The 18,516-nt window shown below is 38.3% G+C and overlaps 1 protein-coding gene and 1 pseudogene across 2 annotated transcripts in view; both read right to left on the bottom strand.

The window, feature by feature from the left end:
• Positions 1-817: 817 nt before the first annotated feature.
• LOC108118071 lies at positions 818-2,307 on the bottom strand (annotated as a pseudogene).
• An 8,418-nt stretch (positions 2,308-10,725) lies between these two features.
• Positions 10,726-18,516, bottom strand: part of LOC108115713 — a 42,798-nt gene continuing 35,007 nt past the window's right edge. The window contains exons 2-3 of one of the 2 annotated variants that reach the window (XM_041817876.1): positions 10,887-12,079; positions 10,726-10,822 (exon numbers count right to left, since the gene is read on the bottom strand). In XM_041817876.1, coding sequence (XP_041673810.1) covers positions 10,981-12,036 — 1,056 coding nt within the window. In that variant the 5' untranslated portion in view covers positions 12,037-12,079 and the 3' untranslated portion in view covers positions 10,726-10,822; positions 10,887-10,980. Of the gene's footprint in view, positions 10,823-10,886; positions 12,189-18,516 lie in introns of those variants that run through there. The other variant, XM_041817875.1, reaches the window with a different exon arrangement.

An 18,516-nucleotide genomic window follows, 5' to 3' on the forward strand; every position in this document is an offset into this window, starting at 1 on the left:
CTATGCTGACGCAGTTGGCTCCGATGCATCCTACAGACACAAGCTCGTCCTTCACTTGGGAGAGGATGTCGCCATGTCGCCATCAATCTTGCTTCTCCAGTAAAGAGTTTAAAGAAATGTTGCCGATCTTCAAATTGGTTAAGCGCTGGTACTCCACAAGCACCTTAAATGACCAGGAATTACAATGATATTACTTACTCTACTTTCGCTTCCCTCGAGTATCAAAATGGAAAAGTAAGACATATAACATCCGGACTAACAGCTTAACAGAAAGTGAGCAGTTTACTATCTATCGCAACAAAGTGTATAACTTCTTAAACAGAGCTAATAGCCAAACCGATTTAGTCATGTCCGTCAGTACTTCTGCCCGTATGAACACTGAGACCTGAGGAACTATAAGAGATACACTTGACTCGGTAACTATAAGTGATTGGAAGGTAGTGTTAAGCATGCTGTTTCAAATAGTTCTACCAAAGCTTATTTATTTTCTTGTCTTGGACACTATTAAAGCTAGAAAGTTAGAATCAAGCAATCCGTTTCCAGAGATTCCACCGCAGCTTATAGCACACGACCACGAGAACTGTATTGTCAATAAAATTTAAATTGATTTTTTTTAGTTTTAATATCTATGGATTTGCCAACAAACTTTTAAGCCTGAATATTATTTTACAGTTTATTAAAAAATTGTGGGTATGAGGCCCACATGGGCAATGACACCACAATCATTTCTTACAAAAGGGAGCGTTAGTAAAATTATTCACGGCGTCAATTACTGACAGCATAATTTTTATTTTAAAATTGGATAAAAAGTAACGGGTATCTTATAGTCGCGGAACTGGACTATTGCGTTTATTCTTGGTTGTATTTCTAGTTTTTAAGCGTAAGTAAATTTATAAACAAACCTGAGTTTTGTAGTTTAAGCAGTTGAACTACATTATATTTTAGGAATCCAAATTCATTAATAATTTATTTATTCTTTAGTTTATAATTAAAAATGTGGATTTATATGTGCTTTAATATTTATAATTAAATTTCATAACAAACAAGTACTGAAGATTAACCTGCGCAACATCATATACTATGTACTCATTATATAATAAAGTCGACTTAAAATTTGCATTAGTAACTGATTTTCCAAATGGTATCTCGACTCCATCTTTTCTCACATAACTCATTTTCGGATCTGGCATTGTGCGTCCCTGACCAAAGCAACTATGTTTGTCCTTTGGTAGTTTTGTGACATACTCTGCTTCAGTACATTCCAACATATCACCCAATGCAACTTCAGAAAGAAGCATTAATCCAGTTGAGTTTTTTTGACTTGTACAACAATAATTTGCTGATTTCGATACCATATCAGCAAAATAAATTCCTTTTCCAAACATATAACCGGTCGGTGGGGCTTCTGGAGGAGCTATTTTTAAGCCGTGGGATAATATTCCAATATAATTAGTTAAACGAGATCCGTGCCATAATAATTTTCTATTATGTAGCTTCTTAAAAGGTTTATAACGCCTTGCTTCTCCTTGGCGAGCCACTTTAAACACATCCACAATTTCTAAATCGTAAGAGCCATGGGTAGAAGCATGAGTATTTTTAACATACTTGCTAAGAATAGAATACTCTTCACTATTTTTATTTAATGGATCTAACTGAGTTTTTAACTCTGCATAATGCTTGTCCAAAGGATTAATCTTATCAGCTGCATCTTATCCTTTGGATTTAGCTGCATGCTATCTCGATCTCAGCTAACGAATCAAGCATTTGTCGCAAGTCTTCAATTTGTTTATGTGTTTTAATTAATTTTGGAGATTGAACCCCAAAGTTGTGAGGAATTAATGTATAAAACCTATTTGTTGCGTCAATAAGACTTGCAACAGTGGATCTGGATTCTATCAACTTAAAAAGTTCAGTTACCACACTATATGCAGATTGAATCTGGTGTGCACTAAGCTTTCCCAAAGGCATTTTGTCCATATCAATATGAAATTCCAACAAGGTTCTTTTCATTAAGTCTACATCAAACATTAATCTTATTAAATTTTGCAAAGATTCCTCCAACTTAGATTCGATGGAATTTTCGCATTGGTTCAACATCTCGGGACTATCATCATACTGAATTTCTATGGGGTACATGCGACCAGTAATTTTAACGAAATGTTGACGATTTTCAAATTCATTTCCAGTTTTATCAGCATATACTTCTTTAAATTTCCTTTTGGCCAAGTCACTCGAGCAAAACTCTTCAACTTTTGAGCTTCCAATACTAGTTCCTATTCGACCCCAAGAACGGAAGATCCAATATCTGAAATTAAAATTTGTAAAAACGATTACATATAAAATAAATAATTTGTATAATAATTGTTCGGTCGGATATGTTTTTTGTTGTGTAAAGAGAGAAGCGGGTCCTAATAAAGCATTTTCGCTAACACGTATTCGTCCGTCGCTCTCCCTTTCGTGTTCTGTGTCGTAGCATATAAGCGAAATCAAACTCCCTTTCGACTGCACTTATCGTGCCTTATCGTTCGATTTCAATCGCCAAGCATTTAAAGTAAATAAAAAACCTGCAAATTACAAGATTTCATATTGAATTTTCATGTGTGTATCTTGATTGTTTAAAATTATTTTATTTAGTATTTTATTGGTAGGAAAAGGTTTCCGATTTATATTTACGAGACAATGTTCAATGTTACAATTACTTCACTATGTAGTCAGAAACCATGCGCTGGTGGTACCGGTTGGGCAAGATGGCGAAACATGACTATCCTCGGGGTGCAGCTCTGCGAAACTGTACACAGTACCCTTTGAGATCCCCTGGCAAACGATTGCAAGGTTAGGTACGGCCAAGACGCTTGCATATGACGGCTGACCAACCCCAACCTCACTAAATGGGATCAGTACGCTCCATTATAGCACTGCTCCAAATTCTACTCTAGCTCGCCGATCCTCTCCAAGAACTTGCCGAATGGGCTGATGACGTCGGTGACGTCGCCTTGGTCGCTATCTTGAACCGTCCCCGCACTTGGTTGCGGGACTAATAAGCTGGCATCCTGTTCCTGCGTCACTGTCTCCTGCCCATTGTTCAGACGAAATAACATCTTAAATATTATATTATATATTATATTATATTATTATTAATTCACTAGCTTCACAACTAAGTCAAACGTCTAAAACTCACCACGACCGCCATCTTACAAGTTTCAAAGGTGCCCATTACGCCATCAGGGCACAACACCGAACTGTGATAACATCGAACGACAACACCGAATTTTCTAAAACATCGAAACTAGTTTTGCCAGGAAGCAGAACTGAATATTGGCCAGATTCCAGCCGAGAGTATTGCTGTTGAAATAGCTGCTCGCATAGAGCATCCTCCTTCGAAATTTAGAATCTTCGATTTTGACTCCGACTGAGTTCAGGGTTCCTGAATTGAGGAAACTGAAGATGAGCGCGTAGAAGCTCCTACTTTGAGATCCGAAAATTCGTTATACGTCAATGCGCTGACTTTTGTAGAAGAGAGGGTCGGCGAGCTTTAGAATTTTTCCGGTATTTTCCATTCAGATGGGTTAAGGTCGAAATGTGGGTGATAATCGGTGATTGATCGAGTAACGGCAACTACAAGCGACGCGCCGTATTTTGCGTTACCGGATTGTGCAAAAATATTAACCGACTTATCCGGTGCTAGCGAAGACTCGCCGATTCCTGATATGGAGATGATTGAGTGATGGATTTCGGGTTGTAGTTGATTTGCGAAACGACAGGTGACGAAGTTGATTTGAGAGGGCGAATCGAGTAAGGCCCGGCTTGGTACGAATACGCCAGAGCGGTTTTTGACATAAACTATTGAGGTGGCAAGCAACACGTAATCGGTATTATTTGCGACAGAGCTACAGGTTGTGGTTCAGGCAAGGATACAGAAACTAAATATGAGGTATGTGGTGGCATTTCAAACCAGGCTACGGAAGGGTAGCAATGGGATTCGATTGCATATGCAAAAGAGTATGATGCTTCTTGTGGCAATTCCTACAGCTGTCAGATCTGCATTGCCGTAAGCTGTGTCCCTTCCGTAGTTAATTTAAACAACCGTGCATCCTTTATGCTTCGTTATAGTGCAGAGTTGGATTCAATCCTAGAAGTTGTGGGCATTTCGTCAAATAATGCTCCTTGGACTCACATAGTATACACAATGGTAATGTTGAAAATGAACCAATAAGTGTGGTGCAATGACTTTTACTAGCTACCACCTGTTTGCTAGGTGTATGATCTACCATAGCGCATTTCACGTTCTGCATCATGCGGCACCGCTGACCCAAAAATGTAGAAAATTTGTCCCATTTCGGCAGCTCCTTTGCCGGTCCAGCTTCGAAAGGATGAGATGAATCAAAACACCGTTTAGAATTTCCTGCGTAGTTGCCATAGTATTGAGAGCGCGCAAGTGTGAATTTGCCTTGTCGCTTAATTGCCGCAAACTACTTGCGGATCCCTTCTCCACACCTGGTAGCTTGAATAATGACCGAACGTGTGCCTGGAAATGTAACAATTTATTATCAAAGCCTAAAATCAATAGCCCTGTCACAATTCCTCTCAGGGATCAAATCAATGCTGCGCCATCCAAGCAGGAACCAAGATGCTGGAATTTTTCCACATTTGACAAATCCGCGTTTGTTCCGCGGAAGATGAAATTCCTTCAGTCTGGTAGGCCTAGAATTGCATTTGAAGGCGGCACTGATGCAATGCAATTCTGTTGAAATTGGCATGGACTTTCTTTGTTCACTGTTTAAGTAGCGGCAGATTCTCCCTTTCGTTTTACAGTACGCGGTGGCAAATCTTATGTGCGGATTATGGGTCGGACTTCATCTCCGCTATTACTAGCCGATCGAGGTTAAGTTGAGAGCTGCCAAAGTCGAAATTGATCCTCTTGACTAACACTAACCGCACCTGCAATTTCACTTTCATTAAATTTAGCCAACTGTTGATCACTCAAGAATGTATTTAACGCCGCAACTGACGCGCCACGGAGCTTGCCTTTGCCCGATTAAAGTCTTCGTTATCTGAAGCATATTCCGTTGTGCACAATTTATCTTTTATTTGCTTCCGACATTTCAAAGTAGTTTCGGAAAGAGTATGCACTTGACTAACGGCGACGAAAGCGAGAATAGAAAAAGCGGGTAGAACGGAACCGAAAAACGAAAAACCTCCGCTTGGCAACCGGAAATATGTAACACTCGGTATTGTGTAAAAGTTTTCGAAAAATTTTCCTTTAACAAATTAACTCTACATAAACATCTTGTCGTAACGTACTTTTATAAGTTAACTCGTTATATAGCGCACACGATGATGAATGAAATGCTTGCTTGAATTTAAGTTTTGTTAGTTTTAAAATATATTATAATTAATTATAATTTATTATTAATATTTTTTAATTTTGGTTATTTTAATCGAAGTTAGAACCTGTATAGGAAAATCATCACCTCGTTCTTCATGACGTTCATGTTAGTAGATAGAAAACGCGGGTTCTGGAGATTTATGGCAACCGTTGCGCACGCGCCGAATGTGGCAGAGCTTTGTTTTGGCACAGAAATCATGAACCCATGAATTTTTTTAATATTTATTATATTTTATTTGAAAGAGATTTTCCCTTAAACTACATTAGGTTAATTTATGTTTTTCCTATCGCGTTTTTTAGAGCAGTTCTTCTCGAAGTATGTATCAGATCCACAATAATTACAATAAATCTGTAGTGTGTATCCCCTTTTGCGCGTATCATTATCAAACAAACCCTTGAATGGCTCCATTGTATAAGACAACTTGTAGGTTCCACTATTTATTTATTACTGAAGCTTAAACATACGTTATAGTTACATAATATACTTCGTAATTAGAGTTTTTCCAATATTACAAATAGCTTAAACAAATTATTTAGGGAACACCGTAGAGGAAATTTTGTCTTTTGAATTTTACAGTTGGTGAAAAAGTTGGGTAGCTGTGTTAAGCTTCTTCCGATATTGGCACCCGTTGAAGTTGATTATCCTAATAAAGGGTCACTTCACACTCATGCATCTGATTTGTAAATAAACTTTTTTAATATTCCTGACTTAGGAGGATTAGGAACGTCTTGACGAAAGTTTCAAGTTGTTTATTAAAATTTCAGACTTTTTAAGATTTTTTCAAGACAAGGGGATACAGACAATATAAAAAACGATATGAATCCATGGACACATCATGATGAAATTGTCAAATGGGTGTAGGAGTATAACAAATCTGTATGCCCTTTATGTATAAAAATGAGAACAGTCTAATTGCTCAGCATCAGTTCGTCAGGAGCATTAAATCATACATATCACCATCAGCGTAATATCCGTGGAATTCATCGATTCAGTTCAAGCTTTGGAATTCTTGGCGGATGTCGAAATCCTTGACCAGGACTCCAATGTGGTGTTCATTGAAGACTCGGAGCCAAACTGTATAATGGCTCTAGACGAAGAAAACACCATTGACAGGAATGTGAGGGAAGTATTCGCACCCTCCTCATCATCTACTCAAACAATTCCACAAGAGTTGGAATCACTCAAATGGGAAGATTTTCCATTTGGAGATGAAACGATGGATGTATTTGGAAGTGAGTTTTTGTGTGAGCACTTTCAATGTGCTCAAAGGATTGATATAGTTGACCCGGAAGAAATTGTTTTTCCAGACGACGACAACCTATTTGACGATGTAAAAGTGGATGACTTAGAAATTAAGTATCTAAATTTACTGAAAGATGAAGACGAAGAGTTTTTAATAAACTTTTCCAATAGCTTACATATTTAAATAAAATTGTATACACATAAAATAAAATAAAAGAAAAATATTTGAAATTCAAATATAAAAATCTTATTTTGTCGCTCCTATATTTTAGCACAGAAATCATGTGGGAATGTATTTGAAAATCAGTTTTTGTATGAGCACTTTCAATGTGCTCAAAGGATTGATATAGATGACCAGGAAGCAATTGTTTTTCCAGACGACGACTACCTCTTTGACAATGTAAAAGTGGATGACTTAGAAATTAAGTATCTAAATTTACTAAAAGATGAAGACGATGAGTTTTTAATAAATGTTGCCAATAGCTTACATATTTAAATAAAATTGTATACAATTATAATAAAATAATGTAAACTTCTTAGTTCTTTTAAAAAATATTTTCAACGGATGGCTTTTATTACTAACAATTTTTCTCTTCTCGATCCGAATCACGTTGTTTTTCCTTTTTTCTCTTCCGTTAAGATGCAAAGTGACCGTCCATTCAGTTTTTCAAAATCCAACTTCCGTCTACGATCGGTCTCTTATCGATAGCTCCACAATAGCTGGTCACACCAAGTCGCATAATATGAAAATTGAGGGGTTTACATTCGGGAATACACATTCCTATGGTTTTATTACACACCTGCAACCACGGTTTTAGCCTAGCAGCCTCAAGGATTCCCTTATATGCGAGTTGCGTAAGCTGATAATTGTCTATATCTGTAATTTCATAACGGTCATTCGGAAAAACACGGTTTACTCTATATGGGCCACGATACTTGGGTGCAAACTTCTTACAATCCCCTGAAGTCACATCCACATTACGAATAGCAACAAAATCATCGACCTTGTACAACGTAGGTGCCTTATGCCTTAAGCCGTATGCGGTTTCATTTCGGACCTGTGATTGACATATATTCTCAAGTGCTTCGTCCCTTACTGTATCCAAACATCGCGGTTTCTCCTGATCAAATTTTTCTACCAAATACTCGGTGAGCTCATCAACCACTGGCCCACGTTAATCACAACCAAATAACAAGGAACTAGGGGTCTTTCCGGTACTATACTGAACGAAGTTGTTTATAGCGACTTCAACACGGTTAAGCAATTTATACCAATCGGCCTGAATCAAAGGCTCTGATAGCTTTCCCAACATCGGTGTCAGATCACGGTTCACACGCTCGACTTGCCCATTTGCCTGCAGAGCCGCCGTGGCTACTTTAATATGATCAATATTTCTACACTCAAGGAATTCTTTAAACTCAAAAGTAAAACAGGTGCCTCTATCGGAGATGATTCTGCGAGGCCGGCTATAATATTCGAAATATTGTTTTTAAAGAGCAATTAACTTCTTTAGTACTGGTGGAATTTACGGGATATAATTTAACGAATTTTGTGAACGCATCAATGATCACCAACAAGAGCTTTCTCTTTGAGTTAATAGACGGGAGGGGGTCTAGGTGGTCGATATGGATTGTATCGAACGGGACCGGTGCTGTAGAATGCACGGTAAACAGTTCTTTATAAATAGATCGACCTTACTCCTCACACCGGAAACCAATATTTTTCTCTCAGTTTATTCACACACTTATCGGTCGCAAAATGGCCCAACTTCTCATGTAATTAATTAGTTCTTCTTGCATTCGGCTCGGAACATACATACACAGTTTGTCACTATCCTTCGCTCTATGCACTATCCCATCTAACAACACGAAATTCTCAATTTCACCCATCTCTAACTTCCTTCGCACTCGACGGATTTCCGGATCTCTTATCTGTTCGGTCTGCAAAAGCAAATCAATATCATACGGGTATGCGCCTACAATTCCAACAATCTCTTCAACCTCAGGGGCAAACCTAACGGATTTAACACGTTTCTCAGGACCACAAAGTACATCATGTTTCCGAGGTTCGCAAGAATCAGTAGATCGACAATTTATAAAAGCTTCACACGGCTTAAAGGTTCACATGGTTCAATAGGTTCACAAGGTCCTCTAGGTTCGCAAGGTTTACAAGGGTCATCAATTTTAAAAGGCTCACAAGATTTTCCAGGGTCAGAAACTACACAAGGTGCAGTAGGGCCACAAGGCTTAAAGGAAGCACAAGATTTAATAGGGCTGCAAGGTCCAAAAGCTGCAACATCTCTTGACAGAATCGGACACGGATCAGAAATTCCTTCCACTTCTCTCAGCATCTCTGTTTGCCTACTAAGCATATCTACATGGGCCATGTTTGCTAGCTAATGGGCTATCGAATAATTGAAACTTTCTAACTCAAGGGACCAACGGGCAATACAGGGATTTTTAGACTTTTTACTTAATGTTTGTACTAAGGAACTACAGTCGGTCACTATTAAAAAGGCTTTATGCTCTAAGTACATTCGGAAACGGCGCAAGGCGTATATGATTGAGACTCGGCTGCAGTGGCCTTTCTCGAGTAGAAGAAAACAGGGTGTAGTTTCTTATCCGGCTGTCGCTGCATCAAAACAGCACCAAACCCGTGGGAACCTGCGTCCGTGTGCAATTCGGTTTCATACTGCGGATTGAAGATTTATAGGACGGGAGGACTCGACAATGCTGTCCTTACCTGCAGGAATGCTCTTTTTTCGGAATCCGACATGGGAAACGGTCCCCCTTTTTTAAGAAGGTCAGTCAAAGGCTTTGCTACACGCGCAAAATTGGGAACGAACTTCCTAAAATAAGAAAATAAACTAAGGCAGGATGTAACTTCTTGCTATTAATTGGTTCCGGATATTGTTTTATAGCAGTTAAGTGTGTATCATTAGGCAGAATTCCTTGAACACTATCATCATAACCTAGGTAATCTATTCGCTTCTGCAGGAAACTACTTTTCTTAAAATTTATCTCAAGGTTAAACTCCACGAGTCGATCTAACAACCCAGCTAATATCTTTTTATGCTCTTCTACGGAATACGATGCTAAAATAATATCATCCATATAAACAACGATCTGTAAGTTTCTTACAAAGTCTGTCAAGGCGTCGGAAATAAATCTTTGGAAAACAGCGGGTCCATTTTTAAGTCCAAAAGGCATCCTCAAGTATTCTAACTGCCCGTCCGGAGTCACGAAGGCGGTATATTTTACAGATTCTTCTTCAACACCTATGTGGTGAAAGCCACTCTTAAGGTTAATAACGCAGAACACGGATTTACCTTCAAGGCATTCTAAACAGTCTTCAATAAGGGGTAACGGAAAATTATCTCTAGCGGTCTTCTTATTCAATCCACGGTAATCGACACACATTCTCACCTTTCCATCTTTTTTCCTAACTAAAACCACCGCTGAGGAATATGGCAAGTTACTAGGTCGGATGATTCTATTGACGGTTTCGGAAACTATTTCTCTCTCACGATATGACAACCTTCTAGGGGCACAATAAAATGGTGTAGAATCAGTAAGACGAATGCACATTTTGCATTTTGGCACACCATAACTTTTAGAAAACCTATCAATGTATTGTTTATATACTATTTCGCGACACTCTCGCATTAAGGCACCTCCAAACTCACCGCCTACTTTAACTACGTCATCTTCATTCGATACCCTACAATTCGCGAAATCTTGCATCCATTCCTGAAAGATCTGAGGCTTTGTCGGAGTTGCAGGTGCGTTTACACGTAAATAATTTTCTCTTCTTGTCATTATGTTGTTATCTAACTTATATGTACTAAAAAATAGGGATGCACAAATTAAATCGGTAGATAATGCAATGGTTTTATTTAATGATAACTTATTCAGATCTGTTTTCATAACATTTTTGCGTTTGACTAATTTAAGTGATAAGAGTTTTAGTACATCTCTGCCTAGAAGTATAGGCGTAGGTAAAATAAAATTAGGAATAACAAAAGCTTCAATACTGTAATATTCTTCTTGAAACAAAAGTACAATCTTAATTTTTCCAAATGTCAAAATATTTTGGCCGCTTAGGCCGCGAAAACTGCTCTTTACTAGGTGTTCGTCCTTTACTGCTTGTGGAATAACTCCTCTGCTAATAAAACTCACGGGGCTTCCGGTATCTAGTAACGCAAAAATGTTATCAATATCAATGCATCCCTCTTCACTAAGTATTCTTATGCTTACTAATTGAATGTATGGATTCCCACCAACGGCGTCGTCGTCGTCTTCCTTCTCGTCTTGTCCGTCACAAGTACTGAGGGCAGCCGTTCGCACACGCTTAGGGCACCGCCGATATTGGTGTCCAGTCTCGAAACAATGAAAACAAGCTACCTCCGGGCGCTTCGGTTTTTTGCACTGGCTGCTGAAGTGCCCCATCGCTCGGCAATTGAAGCACCTTACGTTTGCAACATCTCCTCCGGCATGTGTAGGTTCTTTTGCAGGCACCTGCAGCAGAGGTGCAACTGGACGTAGGCTCAGGCTTCTCAGGCTGTACCATCTGGTAACGGATCATCTTCTCGCGCAGCTCGTCCAAGGAAGCGCAATAATACAATGGCGCTGCGCATTTGGAATTGTCCTGCAGACCATCAACAATGTATTTTATGATGTCTGTTTCCTCGAAGGTTCCTTGCTCCGCAATGTGACGCATCGCAACAAAACACTGCAACAACGATTCGTTCGCCAGAATCTGTAACTGCTTTGCCACCTGGTGATTGGTCATCCGGAATCCGAAGGTTTTTAGTAGGCTTTCGCATAGCTCCTTCCAAGTAGCGGGTTTCTCGAACATCACGTATGAGCGGGCCGAGCCCTCCAGCATCCGATTGCACAACAGCCAACGTTGAGAGTTCCTTAATCCGTGCGTAACTGCAGCAAGCTCGAGGTCACGAATCCAAACGTCCACAGACATGTTATCGTCTCCAGAAAATTTGCGCAAACTAGCCTCAAGATCCCTGACATCAACAACGGGCTTGCAGTCCAGCGAATTGCCTTCCAAAGCGGCAACCTTCGCCTTTAACTTAACGAGGTCCTTTCGTGCTGTATATAGCGTCATCTGCCTCATGATTTCAGCCATTTCGCATGGCCCTCGATCCTCCTGCTCGCACTCCCTTCCCACGACGTTCTCCGCTCTGCTCTCTGACACGCTCTCTGCCACGCCAATGTCGTCGTTCCGCTCTCCGGCTTCCACCAAGGCGGCATCATCCTGGTCTCCAACCATTGTTTTCACCATTCCCCGCAACTGGTGAATGTTCTCCTCCCCGGTCAACGGCACGTGCATCGCAGAAAGCCAGTTGGACAACTCCTCCATTGTCAGGTTGAGTATGTCGGCGTATTTCATGACGAAATAATGTTTTGGGCGAACCCCACACCTGGTTTGTAAACTTCATAGTTCTTTTAAATAATAATATCAACGGATGGCTTTTATTTCTAACAATTTTTCTCTTCTCGATCCGAATCACGTTGTTTTTCCTTTTTACTCTTCCGTTAAGATCCAAAGTGACCGTCCATTCAGTTTTTCAAAATCCAACTTCCGTCTACGATCGGTCTCTTATCGATAGCTTCACAATAGCTGGTCACACCAAGGCGCATAATATGAAAATTGAGGGGTTTACAATAAAAATATTTAAAATTCAAATATAAAAATCTTTGACGATGAGTTTTTAATAAATGTTGCCAATAGCTTACATATTTAATTAAAATTGTATACAAATATAATAAAATAAAAATAATTAAACTTCAAATATAAAAATCTTTTACTTTTTCGCTCCCATATTTTGGCACAAAAATCTTGAACCCATGAATTAATCTCTTTGTTTATTCCTGACTGTGGGAATGTATTTGAAAATCAGTTTTTGTATGAGCACTTTCAATGTGCTCAAAGGATTGATATAGATGACCCGGAAGAAATTGTTTTTTCCAGACGACGACAACCTATTTGACGATGTAAAAGTGGATGACTTGGAAAATCAGAATATAAATGTACTGAAAGATGAAGACGATGAGTTTTTAATAAATGTTGCCGATAGCTTACATATTTAAATAAAATTGTATACACATAAAATAAAATAAAAGAAAAATATTTAAAATTCAAATAGAAAAATCTTATTTTATCGCTCCTATATTTTAGCACAGAAATCATGAACCCATGAATTAAACTCGTTTATTCCTGACTGTGGGAATGTATTTGAAAATTATTTTTTGTATGAACACTTTCAATGTGGTCAAAGTATTCATGTAGATGACCAGGAAGAAATTGTTTTTCCAGACGACGACTACCTCTTTAACAATGTAAAAGTGGATGACTTAGAAATTAAGTATCTAAATTTACTGAAAGATGAAGACGATGCATTTTTAATAAATGTTGCCAATAGCTTACATATTTAAATAAAATTGTTTATTAATAAAATAAAATAATATAAAATTATTTAAAATTCATACATAAAATTCTATTATTTTGCGCTCTCATATTAACTGAAATAAATAAAACAGATATTTACTTTAAGAAAAAAATGCGTTTATTTTATTGTTTCTTTTTTCAGTGTTTTTGTTTTTGTGTCTTGTTTTTAGTTTTTAATATATGATGAAATTATTAATTATTTGTCTAAAATTTGTTATAAGGTTATATAGTCTGAAGTACTTTTTGTATTTTTTATTTTCTTCTCATTCTTTTTTCTTGATTATAATATAAGTTATTTTTGTACCGACCTTTACATAATTATTTCTCACTTTCACTCGAGCCCGTTGAGGCAAGGATCCGTTAAGTAATAAAACGATCGATTAATGTTTAACTTATTTATTTTCCTAAACCTATTAAGGTAAACGATAGTGTAATTGGTTGTACAATATTTAGTTGTCACACATTTATTTATCCTAAGCCTGTTAAGGTAAAGTATAATATAATTGGTTTTACAATATTTGATTATTACACAGCTACGGCTGCGGAGTATGAATTAAAAACTAAACTAATGGTCTGATCCGGTTGCCGCTAGAAGACTTCGTCTGGTCGCAGCGCTGTCGCCTAAGTGCCGGATCAGCATTTGATATCCGCTTGCTGACTATCACTCGCTGCTCAAGTTTGACCACTCAAGTGACCACTTCTGTCCGGGCTCCGGGTTATTGTCCCCGGAGTGCAGAGTCGGCAGTTTCCCTATTCCGTGCCACCGGATAAGGCCCGCAACTCGGCAGTTTCACAATTTGGGAACTGGGTGTGTTATCTTCTCCTCCTTTTAAGTGGTCGCCGTCCCGGTGACCCGATAGTTCCAAGTCATCGTCATTCCTGATTTGGCGTGGGCTTTGATCTTTAGGTGGTGGTAGCTGAGCCAAATGGTAGAGCACAGCAGAAGGAAGCCGAGTAGGGCTGACGAAGGACGAAGGAACCCAAGGAAAGCTCTTCCCTAAGGGTCCCAATATGGTGGAGGTTTCTTAGACTCAGCTCGTGCAGAAACGGAAGGCTCAGCCGAGCTTGGTGTGTCGTGATGTTGACCATGGTCATGGCCGACACAGAGGGTTTTTTCATTGAGTCTCCCAGCTGATTTACGAACCAAGTTCCGTTTAGGCTTATTCTGTCTGAATAAGTTACCAGGTACGTTCCAGATATCCTTTGGTCTCGTCCTTGGTCATCGGTTATGGTCATGTTGGCCTCGTTGACTTTGAGGGTGCCGTGGTCTACCGCAGTTAGTGCATCCAGGTGACCTGGGAGCGTAAAACAGTGCGCAATAACTCCAGAAACCAATTGCTGAGCACAAGTGTTATATTGGAGTTCCCTGTTGTGGGGCTAGACCGGATAGACTGTTATCTTCTTACAAACAAGCTTAGGGTTAGGAAATTTAATGAGAAAATGAATGATGTCGGAATTTTAAAAAAAACAGTACTAGATACATCTAAAATTTCTATCAAACTAATATTAATAGGCAGATTGTCTTTTAATTCGCCAATGTCGGAAGTATCTAGAATTGCCGGACTTACAATGTTTAATTTTGTTAGGGCTAAGCCCATTATAATGTTTTCCATATCTGTGATGACAATTCTATTTTTAGCCAAAATGATTTTCTAAAGGTGTGTTTCTTTATTTGTCTCGAATTTTTTAATTTGGATCATAGCGCTCGAAAGTTCATTTAAACGTTCTTGGAATTTGATATTTAATTCTGTTTGTCCTTCATCTGCTCTCATTAATTGCCCTTGGTTGAATTTTACTTGTTCCCAATCATTAAAATCGGGTGTACCTGCAACAACTTTTAAGACTGTTCCTATTAAGTTTATACTCCTAGCGGCCCTATGATGGATTTTTTGGGTAGCTACCATCTTGCGAATATGTCTGATGTCCGTCGCTATAACCGTTAGTCTGTGGTCGTCGGTGAATGTTCGTGTTAGTTCTTCTGTCTGGTCGGCGAAGCCCTCGTAGGTCGTCACGTTCGTTGCATGTTGTAAGTATCGGAAAGATTCCCAGACTACGATGTCACCGTCGTCTATGGGGATGTAGTCTGAGTTCGTGTAGTCATTTAATTTCACCGTCCCGTCTGTCCTAGCAGCCGTTAATGTCCAGATTATAATGTATTTTCCTAGTATAGAAAAATATAGATGAAAATAAAAAATATAAAATATGTAAAAAATGTAAGAAATATAAAAAGGTGTAAAAAATTGTCGGTAGTCTAGCAAAGGATGATTAGCGCAAGTTGTCTTTATGGACCACCCTCCCTCTAATTAATACCGTTGTTCCCAGGTCTGCTTCAATAGTTTCCTACGAACAAAGTGGTGGGAGCTTGTTACCTAGTCTTTTATTTGCTTTTAGAAAAAGTTTTTCGCCTACCCTCAAATTCTGGAACCGGCTTGACCACTTGCAATCAAGGGGTTCGTTGCACTGTATTTCAAGCTTCAATTCGATTACCTGATATGTTTAAATTTGTGGGGTTCTATCTTTTGTTTTGAGTAAGTTTAACTCCCCCATAACTGCAGCTAATTTTTTATCGAATAGTTCTTGTTGTTTTTGGAGTGCGCTGGTTGTTGCGGCCTCCATGCTTGCAATCTGTTCTGGCTGCATTTTAAGCGGCTGTGGGCTTGTAGTGTTAAGGGTACTAGGTCGAATAAACGCCCCCCTGCTAGTGGATGGTTGGTTATGAGTCTCAGTTTTTTGTTCTTGCTGATCTTTCTGTATTTCTATTTTTGTGTCTAAAAGTTTCCTATGCCATAACCTTGTCGTCTGACTCGTCTTCTTTTTTATTTCGGTACATGGGGTCGTTATTTAATTTTCTTTAAAAAAAAATTAGTCCATCGGCAGTGGGAATCTTAGTTAGAAGTCTGCTAAATAATTATAATTATTTTTAATATTTTTTTTCGAAACACCAAGAAAATATGTTGAAGTGTTTTTTTTTCAAATTCAAGTAAGAGCTTGTTGGTTTTATTTAAATATTGGTAAAATAAAATTTATTCATAAGGTTTTATTTTCGAGAGAAATAAATTTTTACTTAAAATTGTATAAAAGGTAATTCGTAATGTTCCCACAGTTAAATGGCGCGGATTTATTTTCTTTGTTTGGCGATAATTCAGACAAAAAGCCTACTCACATTTCGTATGTTTTAATTGTTGCTGTGGCCGTCGCTGCCGCTGTCTCCGATGCCGCTATCTTCTCTGCTGCTGTCTTCGATGCCGCTGTCTTCGCTGCCGCTGTCTTCGCTGCCGCTGTATTCGTTGCCGATGTCTTCGCTGCCGCTGTCTTCGCTGCTGCTGTCTTCGTTGCCGCTGTCTTCGCTGCCGCTGTCTTCATTGCCGATGTCTTCGCTGCTGCTGTCTTCGCTGCCGCTGTCTTCGTTGCCGCTGTCTTCGCTGCCGTAGTCGTTTTTGTTTTAATTTGCACTCACAAAGCTCGTGAATTTTTTGTTCTCTTTATTTTTGAAGGGGTAGGGAATTGTTGCCGTTCCCGTTGTGGTTCTACCCGTTACTCGTAGAGTAAAAGGGTATACTATATTGGTTGAAAAGTATGTAACAGGTAGAAGGAAGGGTTTCCGACTCTATAAAGTATATATATTCTTGATCAGGATCAAAAGCGAACTCGATTGAGCCATGTCCGTTTGTCCGTCTGTCCGTCCGTCCTTATGAACGCTGATATCTTAGGAACTTAAACAGATACAAAGTTGAGATTATGTATGAAGATTCTTGACGTCCCGGGACAGCGCAAGTTTATTTCAGCAACTTTCCACGCCCATTCTAAGGCCCACAAATCACGAAAAACTAAAATCGCTTAAATATCGGGAACTATTAGAGCTAGAAAGTTAAAATTCAGTATGTATAATCTTTAGATGCCAGCGCATCTTTAAGTGGGACTATTATATGGCCAAACCCACCCATACGCCTACCAAGCTCAAAAGACGGTTTTCGCATTTCCTAAAAAACCTGGTATCTCGGTAACAATAAGTGAAAGAAAGTTCGGATCAAGCATGTAGGTTTTTATGATGCACCAATGCGTTATGATGCGTTAGAGTGGCCGGATGCAACTTCGTGGCAAGTTGCAGAGGTATCTCTTAAATACGCATTCTTAAGCAAAACTTTGTAGCTTTTATAGTTTTTGAAATTTTTGCATTTTTGTTTTTTGGGTTATGTGGGCGTTAGAGTAGGCGTGGCTTGATCGCATTGATTTGCATTGGGATCATCATATAAACCTACCTGCATATTCCGAACTTTCTATCTCTTATAGTTACCGAGATATCACCTTTTCTTGAAAATCCGAAAACCGTCTTTAAAGCCTTGTTGGCGTATGGGTGGGTGTGGCCGGATGCGCTGGCATCTAAAGATTATATTACTGAATTTCAACTTTCTAACTCTAATAGTTTCTGAGATTTCAGTTTTTCGCGATTAGTAGGCGTTCTTCTTATGTGGTTTCACATTCATTTTATGGCCAGGTGGAATATTAATTCTGAATTCGTGTAACGTATGATTTGGTGTATTGTCTTCAAATGAACCAATAATGATGTTACATTTTTAATATATTGACAGTCTGATCTAATATATATGTTTTTGTTGGGTGTGGCTCTATAACTCTTTTATCAAAACCAAAAAGTTGACCAATTGATCGTTCTTTATTAAAGTAAACCGGCTCTCAAGACCTGTTTATTTCTACTTGAAGAGTATTGTTATCGCTTTCAATTTTAAAAGATTTTTAATCTTTAAGTTTTTTATAAATATAATTTGTTATATCATTTAGTTCATAGGATCCAGTATGAATTGTGATTACATTAGTTCCAATATGGAAGAGATTGTTTTTTCGTTTATATTTGGGATTGAATTGTACATATTAAAATCAATTAATGCATCCATCGAATTCAATTGGTGGAAAGTAGTTCGTATTTATAACAGAACTTGTCAAAGACAAGGTCACTGATGTAGACATAATGAAATCTGTTGTTAAACTGTGGAAATGTTTGTGTTTTAGTCTATTTTTATACCAAATCTAATAACTTTTTAAATCAAAATATACTGATCAAAACCTTTTCTATATATATCCATTATCGATATCGTTATCTTTACTTATAAGCAAGAATCCAAATTTATCCTCCCAACATTTTTTACAAATTTCCACGAATGCGTCGTACCCCATATCTGTATTAATATGATTTCTATTTTTATGTCGCATATTTAAATTGTTTTGTTTAAACATTATAATAAAGTTTGCATTAGCACGAATCAAGTGTTTAGGCATAGGTTAGGTTTGACATAAATAAACGGAATCAATATTCTTATGACGACCCTTACAAAAATAAGATCCTATGTTGTCTTGTTTTTTCACAAGCTACATCATCAAATATCATTATAGAATTATTTTTTGCTT

The sequence above is a fragment of the Drosophila eugracilis genome, unplaced genomic scaffold (genome assembly GCF_018153835.1).
Source record: "Drosophila eugracilis isolate 14026-0451.02 unplaced genomic scaffold, ASM1815383v1 contig_2029, whole genome shotgun sequence".
Lineage (NCBI taxonomy): Eukaryota > Metazoa > Arthropoda > Insecta > Diptera > Drosophilidae > Drosophila > Drosophila eugracilis.